This window comes from Nesoenas mayeri (assembly GCF_963082525.1).
Source record: "Nesoenas mayeri genome assembly, chromosome: 3".
NCBI lineage: Eukaryota > Metazoa > Chordata > Aves > Columbiformes > Columbidae > Nesoenas > Nesoenas mayeri.
Window position 1 is genome coordinate 67,845,831 of NC_137544.1, and position 18,403 is coordinate 67,864,233.

At 39.1% G+C, this 18,403-nt stretch overlaps 1 protein-coding gene across 4 annotated transcripts in view; it reads right to left on the minus strand.

Annotated features, from left to right (window-relative positions):
* Positions 1-8,587: 8,587 nt before the first annotated feature.
* The window catches only part of TAB2 (TGF-beta activated kinase 1 (MAP3K7) binding protein 2), a 61,361-nt gene continuing 51,545 nt past the window's right edge, over positions 8,588-18,403 (minus strand). For all 4 annotated transcript variants that reach the window (XM_080342166.1, XM_080342167.1, XM_080342169.1 and 1 more), the window contains 4 exons: positions 14,971-15,131; positions 14,218-14,311; positions 12,826-12,906; positions 8,588-10,625 (listed from right to left, as the gene is read on the minus strand). In XM_080342166.1, coding sequence (XP_080198292.1) covers positions 10,480-10,625; positions 12,826-12,906; positions 14,218-14,311; positions 14,971-15,131 — 482 coding nt within the window. In that variant the 3' untranslated portion in view covers positions 8,588-10,479. The remainder of the gene's footprint in view (positions 10,626-12,825; positions 12,907-14,217; positions 14,312-14,970; positions 15,132-18,403) is intronic.

The following is an 18,403-nucleotide window of genomic DNA, read 5'->3' on the forward strand; positions in this document are numbered from 1 at the left end:
CATCACCCACGCAGCAACAGCACTGGCTTGGAGGCAGGATTTCCTGAGCCTCCCGATGGAGCCTGTGGTTGCCCACAGGCTGGCAGCCGATTCCTGACGCTGTGCCATCCTCGCTTGCATTTATTCGGGTCTGCTGTAAATACTGCATCCATGGTACCTAGCAGAGCTCAAAACATTGTCTTTTTTACGTTCTGCAAAATGCAGTTTCTGTCCCATCTCAAGGCCGAATTGCACCACAGTCATTAGTAATAATGCTACAAATTTACACATGCTTTCCAGACCTTATTGTATGTACAAGAATCTGTAAGAACAAAAGACACCCCCATCCTTCTTGCACACATCTAATTAATGGGAAAGTTTTACACTTACCTTTTCAGTAAAATTGCTCTCAAGAGATTGCCATGGTGAAAGCAAAGACTGCAGGACAAATGGGAAACAAAGATGTCTCAGTTATAGATGACTTGTTGAACAGTTAGGCTGAAAAACTACCGAGCAGTACAGTCTACTAAATTCTAAACTGCACAGATACATCAGGAAACTTCTGGAGGACACAGACACTGTTATGGTGCATATGTAACATATGTACTTTGCACCAAAACAAAGCTGGGACCCAAAAGGACCCACAGCCCAGGCTGCACACAGGCTTTTGCTAGAATCCAGGGGTGCTGCTGTGGCTCTGCCTGGAATGCTGCTCTTCAGTGTACGGCATCCGACGCAGAGGGTGATCTGTGCTGAAAGCTGCACACAGGTGAAAGTGAAGGTTCCCACAGGCTGGCCTTGATGTGATTTTAAACAAAGCAGGAAACATGGGCTACTCTGCTGCCTGCTCAGGGACCAGACAGCTCTACATGGGGTTAAGAGTACAATAAAACATTGCCAGCTCAGGGCTGACTCAGCAGCCAGTGTGCGCATCACTCAAGCTCTGCACTATCACATATGCTAGCAGGAAGGTCAAGAGAGAACAGCAAAGTGCAGTCTGGGAGCTCTCTGTGCCCCTGCCATGGTTTAACCCCTCACAACACTGCACCAGGGCTACCTGCTCCAGAGCAGAAGGGGCTAAAAGGGCAGCCCAGGGCTGACAAAAAGATCATCTGGAAGAGGTCAGCGAGTGTGCTGGCTCCCGTTACTGCCTGAGGACATGCAGAGAGAACTAGCTGTGTCTGTTCGTGACAGCTGGCAGGCACCCTCTCAAACCACCAAATAAAACAATACCCAGAAGCAGCCAACAGAAATTGCAGGTAAGGAGCTGCTTTTGTAGCTCAATACAATACAGCAGGGCTTCGGGTTGGAGAAGACCACAGGAAGCAAGCTCTTTCAAACATGAGCCATGGCTGTTGCTGTAGAGGACCACACAGGAGTTGCTAACAGGTGATTAACGACAGACAGAACAACCCTCTGAGCAATCCAGTTTATGCCACCTACCTCAGGCCTTTGTCCACAACCACTTCACTGGTGTGTTTTACTTGTTGGCCTTTTATGAGTTTGGAGCGAAATGGTTTTATTCTTAAATAATGATAAGAAAAAAGAATTCGGCTATGGCAGAAAGAGCAGAATGCAATTGTGCTGTGAAATGAGCTGTGTCACCTTTCTGAGACCTGGCTAGCGTCACACAAACAAAAATTTAGAAAAAGTAATTTAATCAACACCAGATAACAACTTCCTTTTGGTCTCAGAAGTAGCAGTCCTTCTGCACTAGCTGTGACCAAATGATGGGCAATGCTGAGATTAACCATTCCTTGTCACCCCGAGGGAGGGTGTACAGTTCTGATGCCAGAACACAGATTTGTAGCTCATGAATAGCTCCACAGAGAATGGGAGCATCACAGAGTACAACCCTGCAAACTAGTAATGAGGACACTTCCAGTTGGGGGGTGTTCTGGAGCATTACTAATGCATTTTGCCTTAAAGTTTTTGTAAGATGGACTTCATATGTGAAATTAAAAGACAGTGAGTTGAAATCACCACATAGTAGCCTACTACCTCCTGAGGCAGTACTAAAACTAGAACTAATAAAAATGTTTTAAAAACTAAAGAGAAGAGCATGGCTGGAATGGGGTGACAGACTGATGTTCGAGAGAGATCTAGATGCTGACTCAAGTTTTGAACTAGGCCACCGTATGCACTCAAAAATCAATAGGTTCAGTCCTGATAGCAGGGTACAGCTATTGGTCCAGGAAAATAATGGGATAAAAAGATAGGAGAGTATCAAGTAAGTAAAGGAAAATGAAAACTAATGTGAAGCAATAAACCAGGAGATGGATGATAATTTTTCAACAAAACTATTATATGTAAGACATACTTTTGCATGTTACTTACCTTGTATCCTCTTTGAACACGGCTGGGCTCTTGAAGTGGGAAGGAGGTATCTGAGCACAGCATCACATGGCACGGATATGCCTGACAGTTATATTGGGTTTAATTATAAATCAAGGGAATAATAAATTATTTCTCTCCATCACCGAACTCTACTGTTGCTTCAGGAAGCACTGAAAAGCAAAACACATCACATTTGCCTTGAAAAATGGTAAAGTCTGTTTTACAGAGCAAAACTATGGATAAGTTTGAAGCACAGAGCTTGATGGGCAGCGTGGTGGGGCTGGCAGAAAAGTACTCCCTGGTAGGACCTCGTGGGGCAGCTGCAGGACCCATTCCCAAAAGGAGATTTCCTCTCAGCCCTTGCTAGCTGGCAGTTCTGATTCATGTGGTCCAGTGTTCCAGGGCCAGAAGTGAAGCTCAGAGGGTCAGAACACGGGCAGCACAGCACTTTGTGTCCTTAGGGGTTCGAAAAGCCCAAGTGATTTAATGTAAAAGTATCAAGCTCAGCAGAAAAGAACAGGTTCATAATCATTATCAAAGAGGGAAAGCGTTCATTATGTCATTCAGTTCAAGAAACACTAATGTGACATTATTTCTCATGTTCAAGGCACCTGTGGCAAGGATTAGGAAGGCTTTTTAATGCCAAGAGTTAAGCTGCCTTTTCAATTTTTTTTTTTTAATATATATTTTAAATTTTTTTAAATTTTTTTTAAAGTGAAGTACAGCAGGAGCTCAGTTGCACTGGCACACTATGAACTCCACTTCTTGAAAATCTCAAAATCCACAAACATGGAGAAAAGACATGAAGCAATAAAGACAGGTATGTGCCTCCAAATGCTTTCAGAATTGTGGGGGAACAGCACAAGAAACACTGCAAAAAGAGAAAGGTCACACTGCCACCGTAGGACAGACAGACAAGGATCCGGGCAACTTTCTCCAAACCACCCTGCAAGTCTGTGACATGGCATTGAACTGCATTCAGACTTTAGGCTGGATACCCCACGATGGCATCCAATCTCCTCTCTATGATGGTAATTTTAATCTGTAGCTTGGCTACCAAAAAATTATTCTAGCAGACAAAAAACCAGTACTGTTGGAAGACAGTACTTTACTTCCTTGAGTCATATTTAAATTTGATTTCTGGCCCAAAAACACAGAGGGAAGGAAAATGATCATGAAAGAAAACAAAAGACATCCTGGTTTTAATCTTAAATTTTCACTGTAGCTACCAGACAGCTGCAACAAAACACAGGAAACTTGTCTTGAGTAGTTGTTCGAGTCTCTAATTAGAGAAGGGAAAAACGAAAGCTACAAAGAAAGACAGAGGCAGGGATCGGGAGAGAGGTGAATGAAGGCACAGGGAATAGCAAGATCTTGGATTAACATTCTGCACGCTGCTCAGAGCAGAGCTGCCACGTCACCAGAGCAGAGCATCTTTTGGAAAGTGAGCTAGTGACATAGTATTGCTGAGATAAATGCTTGGCCTCAGATCGCTGTGCTGGTTTTGCACCTGTGGTATCTTCACAAGTTTTTTTTAGCATCTTTTGTGATCCTTTGATTATTTCTCTGCCCTGTTCCACTCCCATTAGCATAAAAAAATACTATCGCAACATAAAGACTGTGTGAAAACATCACTTACAGTTAGGATGTATTTGCAGCTTGTACACAAGGAAGTGTACATACCCTAAAGCGCTGCCATAAATCTTCCAGGAGAAAGGAGCACTGAACTTGCTGCTTCTGCTTCAATTGCTGCATTAAGAAGCTGGTTCTTACAACTTTCTTGATTTGATTTCCCTGCCCTCTCCAACTAACAAGTCCCCTCCAGACAAACTTAGTTTCGGACAAGGGCCTTGTGAGTGGCGTAACACACCCGGGTATCTTCTGCGTGCACCTCTGAACAGCAGCTCCCCAGGCTTGGTGACGGCAAGTCTCCATTAAAACACTGGAAGGCACTAAGTAAGTCATTCTGGAAACTTGACTAACACAAAACAAAAACAAAGGCAAGGCCAAGAAAGTGAATGCTGAAGACTTTCACATATTAGGAAAAGATTTTGTAAAAAACAAATGTGTTAGTCCAGTTATGTTCTACCCAGGATACAACATGGGAAATGTCAAATACTAAAAATAACAAATACCCGAAGAAGTGCTCCCCAACTTAACAGTTTACAGCTAACTATGAAGTATGGAGTCACTACCATGAGTGGTGTTTTGAAATGAACTATTTTTTTTAAATATATCAGCTGATAAGAGACATTCTATGAATACAAACATTTGTTTTGCTTATAATCTTGGATTAACACAAAGCCACTAAAAAGTCAAACCTTTATTTGAAGTACCTGGGCTGATCATCTTCCTAATCAAGTTTTCACTCCAAACAAGCATTCACCTGCTCATCTGATACGCGTATTTCCTGTCACATCAGAAGAGCTATGAATATTCACTAACCTGCTTCAAGCTCAATTCTAGGCTTACTACTTATTTCGAAAACCACCACATTTTTAAGGGTTTATTATTGTAGCATGATAGCAAAGAGCAACCGATATGTCAGCCTTCCTTTTGAGACTATAAGATGTCTATTTTAAAGAATAAGCGTCCAACCACTGAAACTGTAGCAGCAGAATCCATTTCACCTGTAGGCTCCACTCTGCTGTGGGCAAGCGGATGTGTTACCACTTCCCACTGTCCTTTCCTCAGGAGGACCTGGGGAACCTTTCCTCGGCACACGACTAGATGTGCCAAGCATCAGACACCAGCATGCGATGGAGACGCGGCTGTCACATGAGCAGCGGTGACACCTGCACTCTCTCTTGCCCCAGGAAAGGAATTGTGTGTTGAAATGTTTTTGGGTACCTCCTACACTAAGCATACCTCACGCTGCCTTGGAAGCCAGCCTGACAAGCCAGCCATCCTTCCCTGCCAAAATGCAGATGAACTCTTATGGTGCCGTTCCCCAGCCTCGCTGTTCTTCAGCTGACCTCAGTTCACATTGTATTGTACAAGTCTGCAAAGAAATCATGGGATAGGAACACATCAACCACCACAAAAGCAGTGAGTCCCCCCGATGACCAGCTACATGATGTGACAAATCCATTTACTTGTACAGACTTCTAAGGCATCACCACTGCAGACCAAGTGCACAAGCCCTCCTGGCCAGGCATGCTATGGGTGCCTCATTCCAAGTTCCTGTCTCTGACATTTACAGCCTTTTCAGCTCGAGGTCTGAAGTTTGCCAGTTTTACTTGTGTGTTACAGCGAGGTGCAAGAAAAGCACCATCGTTTGCTTCTGCATACGAAGGATAAAGGATGCAACATTGCTTAGTCCATTTCCTCTGTCTCCACCACTCTTTTTCTCAGCCCTGACTCTCCATCACTTGCAACAGGAACCTCAATTTAGGCAAAGCTTATCAGTCACAGGTTGGATGTGGTCTGCTGAATATCTACTAAGACAAAATCATATTAAAAATGCCTAATACACATTCCTCCATTCATTACCAAATCAACTACATCAAACTGTAGCTCCTGTAAATGGTGTGGAAAACCAGCATGCAATCACAGAATTTAAAGGCATAACATATTGCACATCAATAACAAAAAATGGAATTAGATTTATACAAGCATTTCAAATTGCTCATTTGAGTAGTATCCAAATTGATATGCTACTCTCCCACAAAATCTGCACTCACATGTAGTATGATAGTTTTTTAACTCATTTTAAATAAACTTGCAAATAATAGTTTGAATCCATATAGATAAACATTTTAGCTTGAAGTCTCCTATAACTACACACAGATTATGTGCAAATTAGGTCAGTGAAGACACTGGTAGAAATGGTCAGCTAAGCTCATGTCTGCAGCAGTATTGTATTGGCCAGAGATTGTTACATTTTGTTTAAATATTAAAAATATCTGCATATTTGATGAAAGCATAACTAGATCAAGTCACACGGCTGGGAATCACCATGACCAAAGTCCAACTGAAGCAGCACTTCCACAAGTTCTACCAGCGCCGCCTCTGAAGGTAGTACTGCTCAAGAAGCTCTACTGCAGCAGGTAAGCATATCACTGATACAGAACTGCACAAACAAAAATAACCCCAAAACTATTGAGAATTGTATAAAAAAGGAAAAAATTTGATATTTAGCCTGATCACATCAATGTTCATCAGTATTCCAAACTGTTTGCATAGCACTTAAGCTCATCAAGGAGCCTGACGCTACAGCTATAGAGACGCATCAAGCTATACTACAGATGCTGTTAATTAACTGTATTGAAAAGTTTCTGCCACTGTTTGCAGCAATCCTCTCATTTTAGAATAACAAAGTAATATTATTGAAAAGAGTAAATACTCAGTAGATTTAAATACTTGCGGGTTTTTTTGGTTTTTTTCTTCAATGCTTGTTCAACACCTTTAATTAAATCTTCCTTCAGTTTGTGTCCAGGCTGCAACATACATTCAAGGCAGAGGAATTTGATTGAAGAAATGCAGTACTGCTACGGATATTTCCCTTAAAACAAAAAAAGTATTCTCCCTGGGCATCTATAACATATGCTGAAGGTAGATATTTCAAGATCATAAAACTGATTAAGCCCATACAAATAAAACAAATACACACACAGGTACATATACAGACCATGCAGTTTTAACACCTATCATTAGCTTGAGACTGAAGGTTTCAAATTTTACAATTAATCTGAATTTCAGGGGTGCCACACATAACCATATTCCTGGGAAACTGAATAGCTCTCCTGATTGGAGACAGCAGAAGACAAAAGGTTTTTTTAATTTATCACGAAAGGTGGCAATGTGTATGAGTTCCATAGAGCTGATGTGACACAACAGCCTGGTTACCCGCTCTTTGCTTCAGCTTGCTGCCTGTGTTTCTAAAGGTATCCCTACTCTGAACCTTGAATACGTGAAATATTCGTCACTTGTTCACAAAAAATAAACAGGAGCACCTCTAAAAGCCAAGAAATATACTTCTCCCTTCCTGCTAAAGGAACATTTTTTTTTCCTTTGCAAACACAGTACAGAAAAGTAAAAAACTGGCATCCAAGATAAACTACTGATGTTCACAATACCAAGTTTAACCTTACTGCAAATGTTTCATTTATTTTATATTTCTCTTCTGAGGGGGGAAAAAAAAAAATTCAGCAGTGAAATTCAGTTCAACTTCATCCTTCAAAATTCAAACTCTTAAAAGCGTACAGTAGCAATACACCAACATACTGGCAACAACTTGAAGGAAGAGCTAATGATGTAGACGACTTAAAATAGCAGAATAACATAAAACCCCTGAAGGTAAAAGTCTGTGGATCAGAAAACACTGGAGATGTCATTTCTCTTGTCCCACTATTCCAGGATCAGTTACTGAAAATCCTTCCCTGCACACTCACACTAGTGTGTTGATGGTTCTGCAAAGCTAGCTGGGGCCAGGATGTAACTACTACTTTTATTCCTCTAGAAAATAAACACATAAATGCAGGGAAAAGATTAGAGCAGAATTCCATTTTACTTATTTCCAAAAACATGCTTTTTCCATCCTATAGCTGATTTGTTGTTTGTTTTTTCTTTAAATACAGCTGCCCTCCTCACTCCAAACACTATTTTTCATACCACAGATTACGGCACTCCAGTTGGTTAGTCTGTGTTAAGGATTTTTTTTTCCTGGATCCGTTGTTATAAACTGTATATAGATGACTCCTGAAGGGCTTTTACACGGCACCACTGTGCCTCAGGAAAGCCCAACTCACATCTCCAATGCCTGTCCAGACAGAGTGTCCCAGAGAGAAAGACATGTCAGGAACATTCCACATCTCATACCATGATAATACACATAGCACCAAAATACAGTTTAACCATATTAATCCTTAAACTGTGCTTCTACTAACAATAAACAAACTATTTCATCTATTACCTTGGACAGAGTGGTTTCCTGTTCGGAATTAGAAAAACATTTTTTAAAAAAGCACAGCGTAAAAAGGGCCTGTGTCTAGCTTACTCTATGAATAACTGAATGGTTCTTAGGTCAGGACACAATACTGCCAGTGCAACTTCACAGGATATATTCCTTACACTCACTGACTTAGTATTAACAGAATAATGCATGGGAGAAAAGATATGAGATTCAACACAACAAAGGCTTAAATAAAATCTCTGGTCATAAGAAATTAGCCTACTTTTAATACTCTTAATACTTATTGTTCCATTGAGTATTTTGTTGCTCCACAGCATGGAAAAAGCAAACAAATCACAAAACCAAACATTAGAATATAATTTTTTTTATTTTTTATAAATAACTTATCTGTTACAAAGACAGTTTACCCAGCTAAATCACAAAACCATCAACTCAAGATATCCAAATTAGGTTTTATTAATAAACAGGTAAAAACTGATTTGTCAATCTTCACATAGAACTGCAGATGAAGCTGAAAAACAAGGCCTCATTTTATAAACAAAATGCATTGAATGCAAGTGCTTTGGGTCTACTGCCTAATTACCTGGGACTGGCATTTTCTTCCCACATAAAAAAAATGCATAGCCTTCAAAACAAAGGCCTCTGTGCATTCACATAGATCACTTGTAAAACTCCTAATAAAAGTGTCCACTGGCAAATGTTTACAGTGGGTGACAGTTACTTTTTCTCTTGCTACATGATGAGCACTCCCTCCAGCCTCACGCTAAGTGCTGCTACATAATTCTTTGCGTGCCGTCTTTCATGCATACTGTACTGGAATTCCATTTTCTTGATCTCGGTTACATACATCCCCGATCATGTGAATATTTTCCTTAAAAAACATAGATCATCAAAATAAAGAGATGCTTGAGGTTGCTTCAGTGTTCAAGTCTGTTTGATTTCTCTTTTCCAGCCTTTATTTCAGTTGTCCTAAATATTGCTATCCTTGTTTTCTATAAATATGAGACTTCACCACAAAGTCAGGTTTAGAAACTGGCTGCCAAAACAGGAAAGCATTTAAAGTCCTTGAACAAAGCTGTACGATGCTGCTGCTGATTTTGGCACTGTATGTATTTCCCCAATGAATCTCTCTTCAGGAGTCTGCAAGATACCCAGCAGATGAAGCAAGCTTAAATCGGATGCTGATCTGTTGGTGGGTGGAAAGTTTCTTAGTACAAAGTTTCCTCACGCCAGACAAAACGCTACCTTGTGTCACCCACCGTAAAACTCAGTGTACAGAGTGAACTATATGCATAACTCTTCCAACTTTTCCTGCATTTTTACCATGCTGCATCTGCAGGTCTTCACAGATCATCAGCATTTAAAAGAGCAATGTACAGAATGAGCAGAGGAAAGCTATTTTGTGCATAGTTTCTTATTAATGCTCTTATTTTAAGGCATTGCTTCTCTCAGATAAAAGCTTAAAAAAAGGGACATGATCGTGCTTAATCACTTAAAGGGAAAAAAAGAAAGTTAACAAAAAGACTATTACACTATACATACAGAAGTACAAGAAAATAATAAAGGTGAAGAAAAGAAATCACTTAAAGCAGGCTCTAGAGCTATGTACAGTAGGAAAAGCTCTGGGGTATTTCACTGTGTGTATTGTACAGACAACGCATGCAGTTTTTCCTTTTCATCTTTAGACATGATTGTATTGATTTCTGGCTTCACAGAGATGTTTTCAGGGAAGACAAGGCAAAGAGTACCACTGATTTGTGAAGTTCTTCCCTTTATCGAAGGCACTGTGTGGCAGCAAACAGTTTAAACAGTCAAACCTTGTTCCTTTTAGATCTCCTCTGTGCATGTAGTGTTTCACTGAAAGCTCTGAAAACAAAAACGCTAGCACTCTATTCCTTTCCCCTGTCAAAATTCAGTAGTGACATCGGGGCAGAGAGGAAGATGGGCAACACCCAAGCACTGAACATGGTGTGTGTTACTGGGATACTGGTAATACTGTACATGGTTAAGGCAGCTGACAACTGAGTCTTTCAGCAGATTACCTTTCAGCTGATGAGTTCAACTGCCTGTGACACAACACTGAGGTATTACTAGCTCTGTGGGCTGACATTTGACATTAGCAAAATACCGTCTCGTCACATCTTCAATTTTGCAAAATCCTACAGATAAATGCTTTTTTTGCCCCCCAATGATTGGACAGTTTCTTGTATGTTTGCTATAGTTTTACAAAAGGTACCCGGCCTGTTGGCTCAGAAATGCCTGGGCATTTCACACTGTTCACAGCGATTTAAGGCCGGATGATTTAAAAAAGTACAGGCAGTACAACTCCACTGAGCTCCCTCATCTTCATCTGTGTCTGGAACAGTCTTTGGTGTTTTCACAATGGACCTCTGATCTGTGACATGAAAGAGATAAGATAAGTAGTTACTAACCAAGAGCAGCATGGAAAGAATTTTGAGATTATTTTTTTTCAGTAACAGAGAACTATCTTGCTCCTCTGAGAACAGCACAGTTACTACAAGTGACAGAGGCAGCTTTTTACCACCCCCTTGACTACAGCTTGGTTGTAAGTCAGCCAAATGGCACAAGGTGAAACTATAAAAAGCAAGTTTCCCATCCCTCCACTCTGCTTTCTTCCCTTTGGCTCTCAGTTCAAAGTTGTTGCATGAAAAGGAGATATAATTTGGAAATCAACCAGTACAGCAAACATGCATAAAATTTAGAAATCTGAGTTCTACGGAGCAGTATAAAATTCATTATGACAAAAAATAAGCACTCTCTAACTTTTTGACATATTTAACATTCTGACCCTAGAATGAGTAACATCAGTTCTTCCTCAAACCAAATCAGTCAGATACACTAAAGAAAAATCACTGCCTAGCTCTGTACCGCTATACAGAAATCCTCCCTAGCACACAAGTGTATCTTTTTGCATGACATGTTAAGACAACAACCTTCAACTGTTTTAAAAGAGAAAAGATGAAAAGAGAAGAAAAAGATGAAAAGAGAGAAGAGTGACTTCTGAAGTTATGGGTTCCTGGTTTAGGCAACTGCAGAAAGGTCTTTTAGCCAATTATTTCAACTAGAGAGCACTTCATTAGCAATTAGCCCACTGCAACTGCTGCAAAATGACAGTGACAGCTTCAGGAAGCACAATGCTACTGACCACAACAGCAAAAAACCTTATTTTTCATTCTTTTGTGAACAGTGGTAATTCCGGTTTAAGTCACAGCTACATTACAGTTAAATTGAAACTTTAAATAAAATTAACTAAAAATTAAAGTAAATAAAGGATGAAGATACAGCAGTGATAGTTTTTAAAAAAGAAGAAAAGAAAGAGAGAATAAGAGTTACTTTAGACATTTACAAACCAGTCAGGGCTCACTTTGCATTTTCAAGAGAGGTTGTACCAAATTATTAAACATCTAAAGTTGTGAGTTCCTAGAAGATGAGTTAATGCAAACATTAAAAACTAGTCACAGAAAATTAAATTTTAATTTTCTTCTTTGATAGGTTATTTTTTATTTGCTGTAAAGGGAAGTAAGTAATTGAGAGAACTTCAGAAAATCTCTTCATGGTTCAGCTGTAAAATGTGTCTAATAGGACTGCATATGGATTTAACTTTAACTCAGTATTTTCACTAACAGCTTGGATAATGAAGGATAAAAAAATCTTCTAAAGCATAAACAACTGTATCAGCTTGCAGGAGTTACAAACTATTTAGAGGACAAGAAAAAATGCAGTTTATCTAGACTATTTTGAAGTACTGAATGATCAGAAATCCATAAAATGAGATTCTGTAACAACATTTACTGTATACTACAAGGCCTAATCACACACATATATGTGAAGAACTTCCTGGAGAGAAAGACTGCATAGAACATTAGTGGGTTATCTGTTTCATTTGGTGGTCTGACTACAGCTCAGAGCATGATGCTGTTGCAAACAAGTTAATTTCATCCTCTGCTTTATGTAACAGACAAAAGGTAACTATTCTGTTTTGTTTGACATCCCATTAGGATAAGAAACTTAATGACGAGTAGAATGATCAAGACCAACTAATAAATTCTGCAATACTGACTGCCCTATTGGGCAACATTCCTTTCCTCTTCAACTATCTAAAAATATATTTAACAATAGTTAGAGAATGCTTTTATGTAAATTGTCAAGCAAATTCCTAGAGTAGGCAGGAAGTTCAGGCAGTGTAACCAAACTGAGTCATTGTAACGTGCAAATAAATCCACTCTTTAGCAAGGACGATGATGAAGTCATGTAAGCAAGTTTCAGTCATCACTAAGCGATGTGTCTCACGCTCATTTAAAAAAAAATGAATGCTTCCATTTACTTCCATACCCCCTGACATATTATCCACCTTTAAACATGCCCCATTTGATATGCTTCTCTTTCCTGAATGTATGAATAGAGAGGAAACGAGCAAGCGGAAGCGTATTTACTGCCAATACAAATAAAATGAAAGATTTATATGCTTTTGAAGTAATCTATTTCATAATCAACATTTAAACTAGATTCATAGAACTTGATATTAGATGCAAACCAGGTATTAGTGTTAAATTCAAATTTTACCAATACAGTACCTTTGGGTTTTGGTGGCACCGGACCAAGAAATCCAATATTATCGTAAAAATTATGAATAGCGCTGGGATTAAAATGTGGTCCTAAAAATAAAAAAGAGAAAGTGCCGCAGTTTTAAAAATAAACTTGGATAGGAAAGCATATCAGGATTTTTTTGGCAGCAATTCTGAAACAGTCCCTGTTATTCACTTATCAACCTTTATATCAAGGTGTCAATAGAGACCCAAGTGAGATATTAGTGATGTCAATGATACACTTAAAGAAACTTACTGCCCAGAATATGCAATGTAAGGTCAGAAACAGAATCCAGCAGTCCAACTCCTTAAATATATTTTTTCTGCCACTCTTAAATATTTAATAGCATTTTATTAGTAAATTTTACCTGAGACTTTTTCTAAATTGTAACTATACTGAAAGAGATGTGCTATCTACTATACACAATATCATATATGCTTAGATTTAATACTTAAAGGAACTCCTGACACAAATATACTGTAACAGATAAAATCACATGCAACTTGAATATTGTATTTAAGGTCAAGTTTTTAGTGCAGCACTACACTCAGCACACCTGTCTACATTCTCCTTATCTGCAGGTACATTGTCTGAAGAAGATCCTCCACTTGACTTAAGTGATCTAACAGCTTGCTGCTGATCAAAGTGGAAAGTGTTGGTCCCTTCCCTCTCGCTACCTCAGTTCTCCCTTCCCATGCCTCTCCCTCACATCAGCTGTAGCAAGCTCTTCCAGCAATGCAACATTTTTTTGCTTGGTTAGTGAGCAGAATCTGTTCTGCAAAGGGTCTAAAAAGCCAATACAGAGTCAGAGCACAGTAAGCAGCAAGAGAGTGAAGCAGGAGGAGCAAGGGACCTCCTGTTGGCAGCTCCTGAATTGGCTCAGCTGTCTCAATTTCACCTCGTGACCCAAGGCTGTGTCCCTGCAGACAAGGGAAGTGGAAGGAGAAGAGCATACTGGAAGTTCCAACTGTACTTTGTATTTGCTAACTTGGGAGGCTGAATACAAGCAGAAGAGAGAGAGATGGACACATCTGCATGGCAGTATCATTCAGAAAACTTCTCTCCCTTTTTAGATATTCAACCAGATATCCACAACCTCTCCCGCCTCCCCAGCATTTATTAAGTAAACGGCATCACAAGTTTCTCTCTTCTGAACTAAGTATGAGATAGAAATGACCGTGGGATTAGGAAAATCATAAAGGCAACAACAACATGCTTAGAAGACAATTACTTCCGTGGTTTCAAACTAATGTGACGATTTTGCAAAGTGCATATTACCCATCATGTATAACACAGAGCTTTTGACACATGCAGACAGTGAGAAAAAAGTTTAAAAAATCAGACATTTAGAGTTGCTGATGTACAAAGACATACTGTACCTCTTGCTTGAAAAAGGTCAATCTCTTTAGTAAGGCAATCTATGTCTATCTGCAGCTGTCTGTTACAACTTCTTAACTGTTGCATTTCTTCCAGCTGAAAAATTAAATCTGCCTGTTAGACTAAGTTTTCCCATTTTATTATCAGTTATCATTCATACAGAGATAGACAGCATTTATTTATTTTAGAAATGAAGGTAAAAGAATCTTCCCTTACAATGACCTTTCTTCTAATCCAAGCATAATCTTACAAAAAGCTTTCAGACCCACTGAATTCTTCCCTCTCTGACCAGACTTCAGGGTTGACTGAACAACTCCAGACTGTGGTCAGGACACCAGATCTATGGTTGACCAACAGCTGATCTTCTGGCACTGAAATCTGGTGCATTAATCAGTTTCTTTGAGATTGATATTTGCATGAAGACTAAAAAATATTTTGTGTGGAAAGCAGTCTGAGTGTTAAGTTGTAGTCTGAAACGTTAGGTGATCATGCCTTTAAGAACATCTTGAAGGACGACCAGGTCAAGTTCGGTGGCTGCCTTTAAAAGCAACACTTCACAAAGCAGTTAACAAACTGAAAGGTTGCGGTTAAACAGCGCATATTTAGTCTTTAAACTATACTGTCTACCAGTTTAATTCTACCTTTACTGCCTGCCACTAGTATATTGTCAATATATGAGTAATTGTTCCTTTCAGTTTATTGTGACAGACCACACTTGTGGTTTAGGTTTATAGCCTACAGACATTTCAACTTACTGATGGAATTTGGGAAACAGAATTCGATCTTTTCAGGCGCCTTCGTGTTAGATTATTCTCCATTTCATTGACCTCTGATTTTAGTTTATCCAACTTTTTCTTTTGAACCTCAAGTTCTCGTTGAAGTCGCTCCATCCTGGACTTCTGGTGTACCAGTAGAGCTGCAATACATAAAGTCTCATTTTATCTACTTTATTATCCTCGACATGGCAACATCAGATAAAGATGAAAGTGAGTTTTCTTTTGGGAAAACACAGACAAAACCAATGCTACAGACTGCTTTTCCATTTTCCTCGTAAGAAAATCTCTGCCATAAGACAAAGTGTTGTATTCCTGATAACAACACAAATCAGTTACAGACAACAAGCAAGTACAATGAGAAAGTCATATAACATAACAGATGACCATGCAAAATTTAGCTGTAATCTGTGAAAGCATTTTTCAAGAACCCAATCAATCTACAACGACTCCCAGAAATTAACAACAAACGTTTCCTTGCATTGTATGCAGCCCAACCGTTGTAGAACACGTAGTATGAAGAGGATTTCAGTGAGATGGCTGCAATACAGAGCACTATATATATGCTAGATAAGCATCAGGATTTTGATTTTTATTGCTATTTGGATCGGAACAGTGTTCTGGTCATAGCAGGAGACATCAAATGAAACTGAAACCAAGTACTACAAGCAATACTGCTGGCAAACATTAGTTATATTTATCACAGAAGCTGGACTGTATGCCATTTTATCCCTAAACTATGGTGCAAACCCACTAGCTCAGCTTCTAATTTTTATCACTGTTTACTACTTGTAAAGAAAATAGCACGAGGAGACCTAATTTAGAAACTATGAAGTCAGCATTTTAAACCACAGCTTTTTAAAGCTATAAAGAAGTAACAGAAGATGCAATCAAATTAATGCAATTTAAGGAGTCTATTTCATTAAAGGTAGGTATATACCGTTACCATACCAATGAGCAGACAACACTGCTCAAAGCAATAATCACCTTATATAAAAAAAAGTATTTCATTAAATAAACTAAACAATCATTTAAAGTTCCGCACAGCCATTCATTCATCCACCCATTAAACTGCTGAATCATATACACTGGTTTCAGTTTCACAGACTATGCACATGTTCATAGCACTGTGGAAATAATAAAAAAATAGCAATAACAAAATATTTTAAAAAGGTTAATTTTGTTTCACAAAGTGTTTAAGCAAAACTCTGGTTGGAACATAATGTTTAACTCATCATGATTTCTTCAGTTACCCCAACATTAAAAGCACTCAAATTTGGTTGGGGAGGTTTTCTGAGTAGCAGAAGAAAAAAAGGCACATCAAAAAGAATCAACTTTCCACATCTTCAGCAAGTAGAACCACCATCTGCTGCAATTCCTGCTTGTTCTTTCATTCACACATCATATTTTGTCTTCCAGAGTTTCTTCAAAAGGAGGAACTATGCCAAACTATTTTTGTACAGTGTTACTGCAAGGCTTTACTGGGATTCAGCCTAGGTTCTGAGTCACACGTGTTCAGAAGCTACTGAAAATCATGTCTCAGATCTTGAACGTTGACATACCCTGTTCTCCCGAAAATAAGATCTACCCCGAAAATAAGCTCTAGCATGATTTTTCAGGATGCTTGAAATATAAGCTCCACTCCAAAAATAAGCCCTAATTACAGTTCATTAAAAAAGTCAATTTAAGTAGTGTCCAGGCAGCTATACAAGTAAAAAGTATAAGTTTTGGAGCAAATATTAATATAAGACCCTGCTGTATTTTTGGGGAAACAGGGCAGCTGAATAAGTAATTTGAATTGCTTTTGCTACTATTTGACTGGAAATGTAATGATTTATTGTCTAGACCTTAGGATTTGTATTTTGTGGAGATGCTCACTTGGTTGAATCTTTCGTTGAAATTTAACTCTCCCCGAAGGATAAAAAAATAGATAAATGAGGAATTCAAAGCTTCAGTGGCCAAAGGATGGATGATTGCCTAGATCATCCTAAACAAAGGGTACAGGAACTAGGTGAAAAGTAAAGGCAGCACGGGGAGACCACAACCTCAGACTCAATACACACCCCATACTTGGAAAAGCCCACTATTCACTGAGCATGCATACAAGAATAAAGGTGGACTGTACTTCTACATGGGAGCCAGCAAAGTTTAGACCAAGGAACTTCAAGTATGTATAAATAAGTTGTCAGGAGTGGCTAAAAGCTAAAATGTATAAATATGTAACTTAGCCTGCCTCTGGTGTGCTAGCTTTGCAAAGGATTGATCAGCACCCTTTTCTGGGCAGAATCATAGATATAGCAAATACCTCAACTCTGTGTGTGAATTGGTATCTGCACACAGGACAACAATCCCACTTTCCGGGACAACAAAATGACAAAGCTGCTTGAGCTTCTGTTTGGTTTTGTTCAATTTAGAGACATTTGCATAAATAGGCTCCTTTACTTGGGGCAGCCACTAGTCACACTATAGTTAAGAGTTGCAGCTGTGCTGATGTGCAATATAAAAACATAGTAACTGAAATCGCAAGATAAAGATTTTTGCTGAAGACTTGGAATCATCAAGTAAGTAGTCTCAAAAGACAGCCCTGCAGCCCTGTCAAACTATGGATGCAGGCTACAGAGCAGCCAGCTCACTGGACATGGTGAGGGAGAGCACTACTAGAGCATCTCCAGGACACATGGCAAGCTCTCTCACTTCTGTGAGAGAGGAATTAAGTGGTCATGGAACTGAACAGGGAGCAGAAGGCACTGATGGATGCCCACAGTACTATCACATGTTCTTCATTTTCACATCACTTTCTAGACATGGTCCAATTTATTCTCCTAGCAGCTTTGTGACTACTTTACCATTTCACAGTTTCAAATCCCAACAGATTTTTAAATACAATAATTACAAAATTACCATTATGATTAAAGAAGAAGAATCACTTGATACCACTATGCTAAACTTCTACTATTAAAAATAACTTGGATAAGGGACTGGCAAGACATTGATTTAAATGGTAGCATTCACAAGCAATTTGGTAATTTTGCTTAAATGCCAATTTGGCAGCTGTAGGAAAAATGTGGTGGGGAAGACAAAAACCCCCCATAACCCATGGCGGTATTTATTTATGTAAAACAGCAATTTAAGTATTCAGCTCCCTCTAGTGTCAATCAAAGCAACTGAAAACATTAAGAAAAATTTCAGTGCATCTCTGAATCCAATGCAATTCAGCTACTAGATGTAGCTTACGTGGTGCACAAGGAGAATTTTCATGGCCTTTTTGGTAATTCTCTGCTTCTTGAAGGAAGGGGATTCCACCTATGCAGGCAGCACAGGCACACCCAAATTTACTTAACCTGGAGTACAAGCCAGAAAGCCTCAGACATCCTCAAAAAGAAGCTATTTACTGTAATCAATCTATTTACTGTAA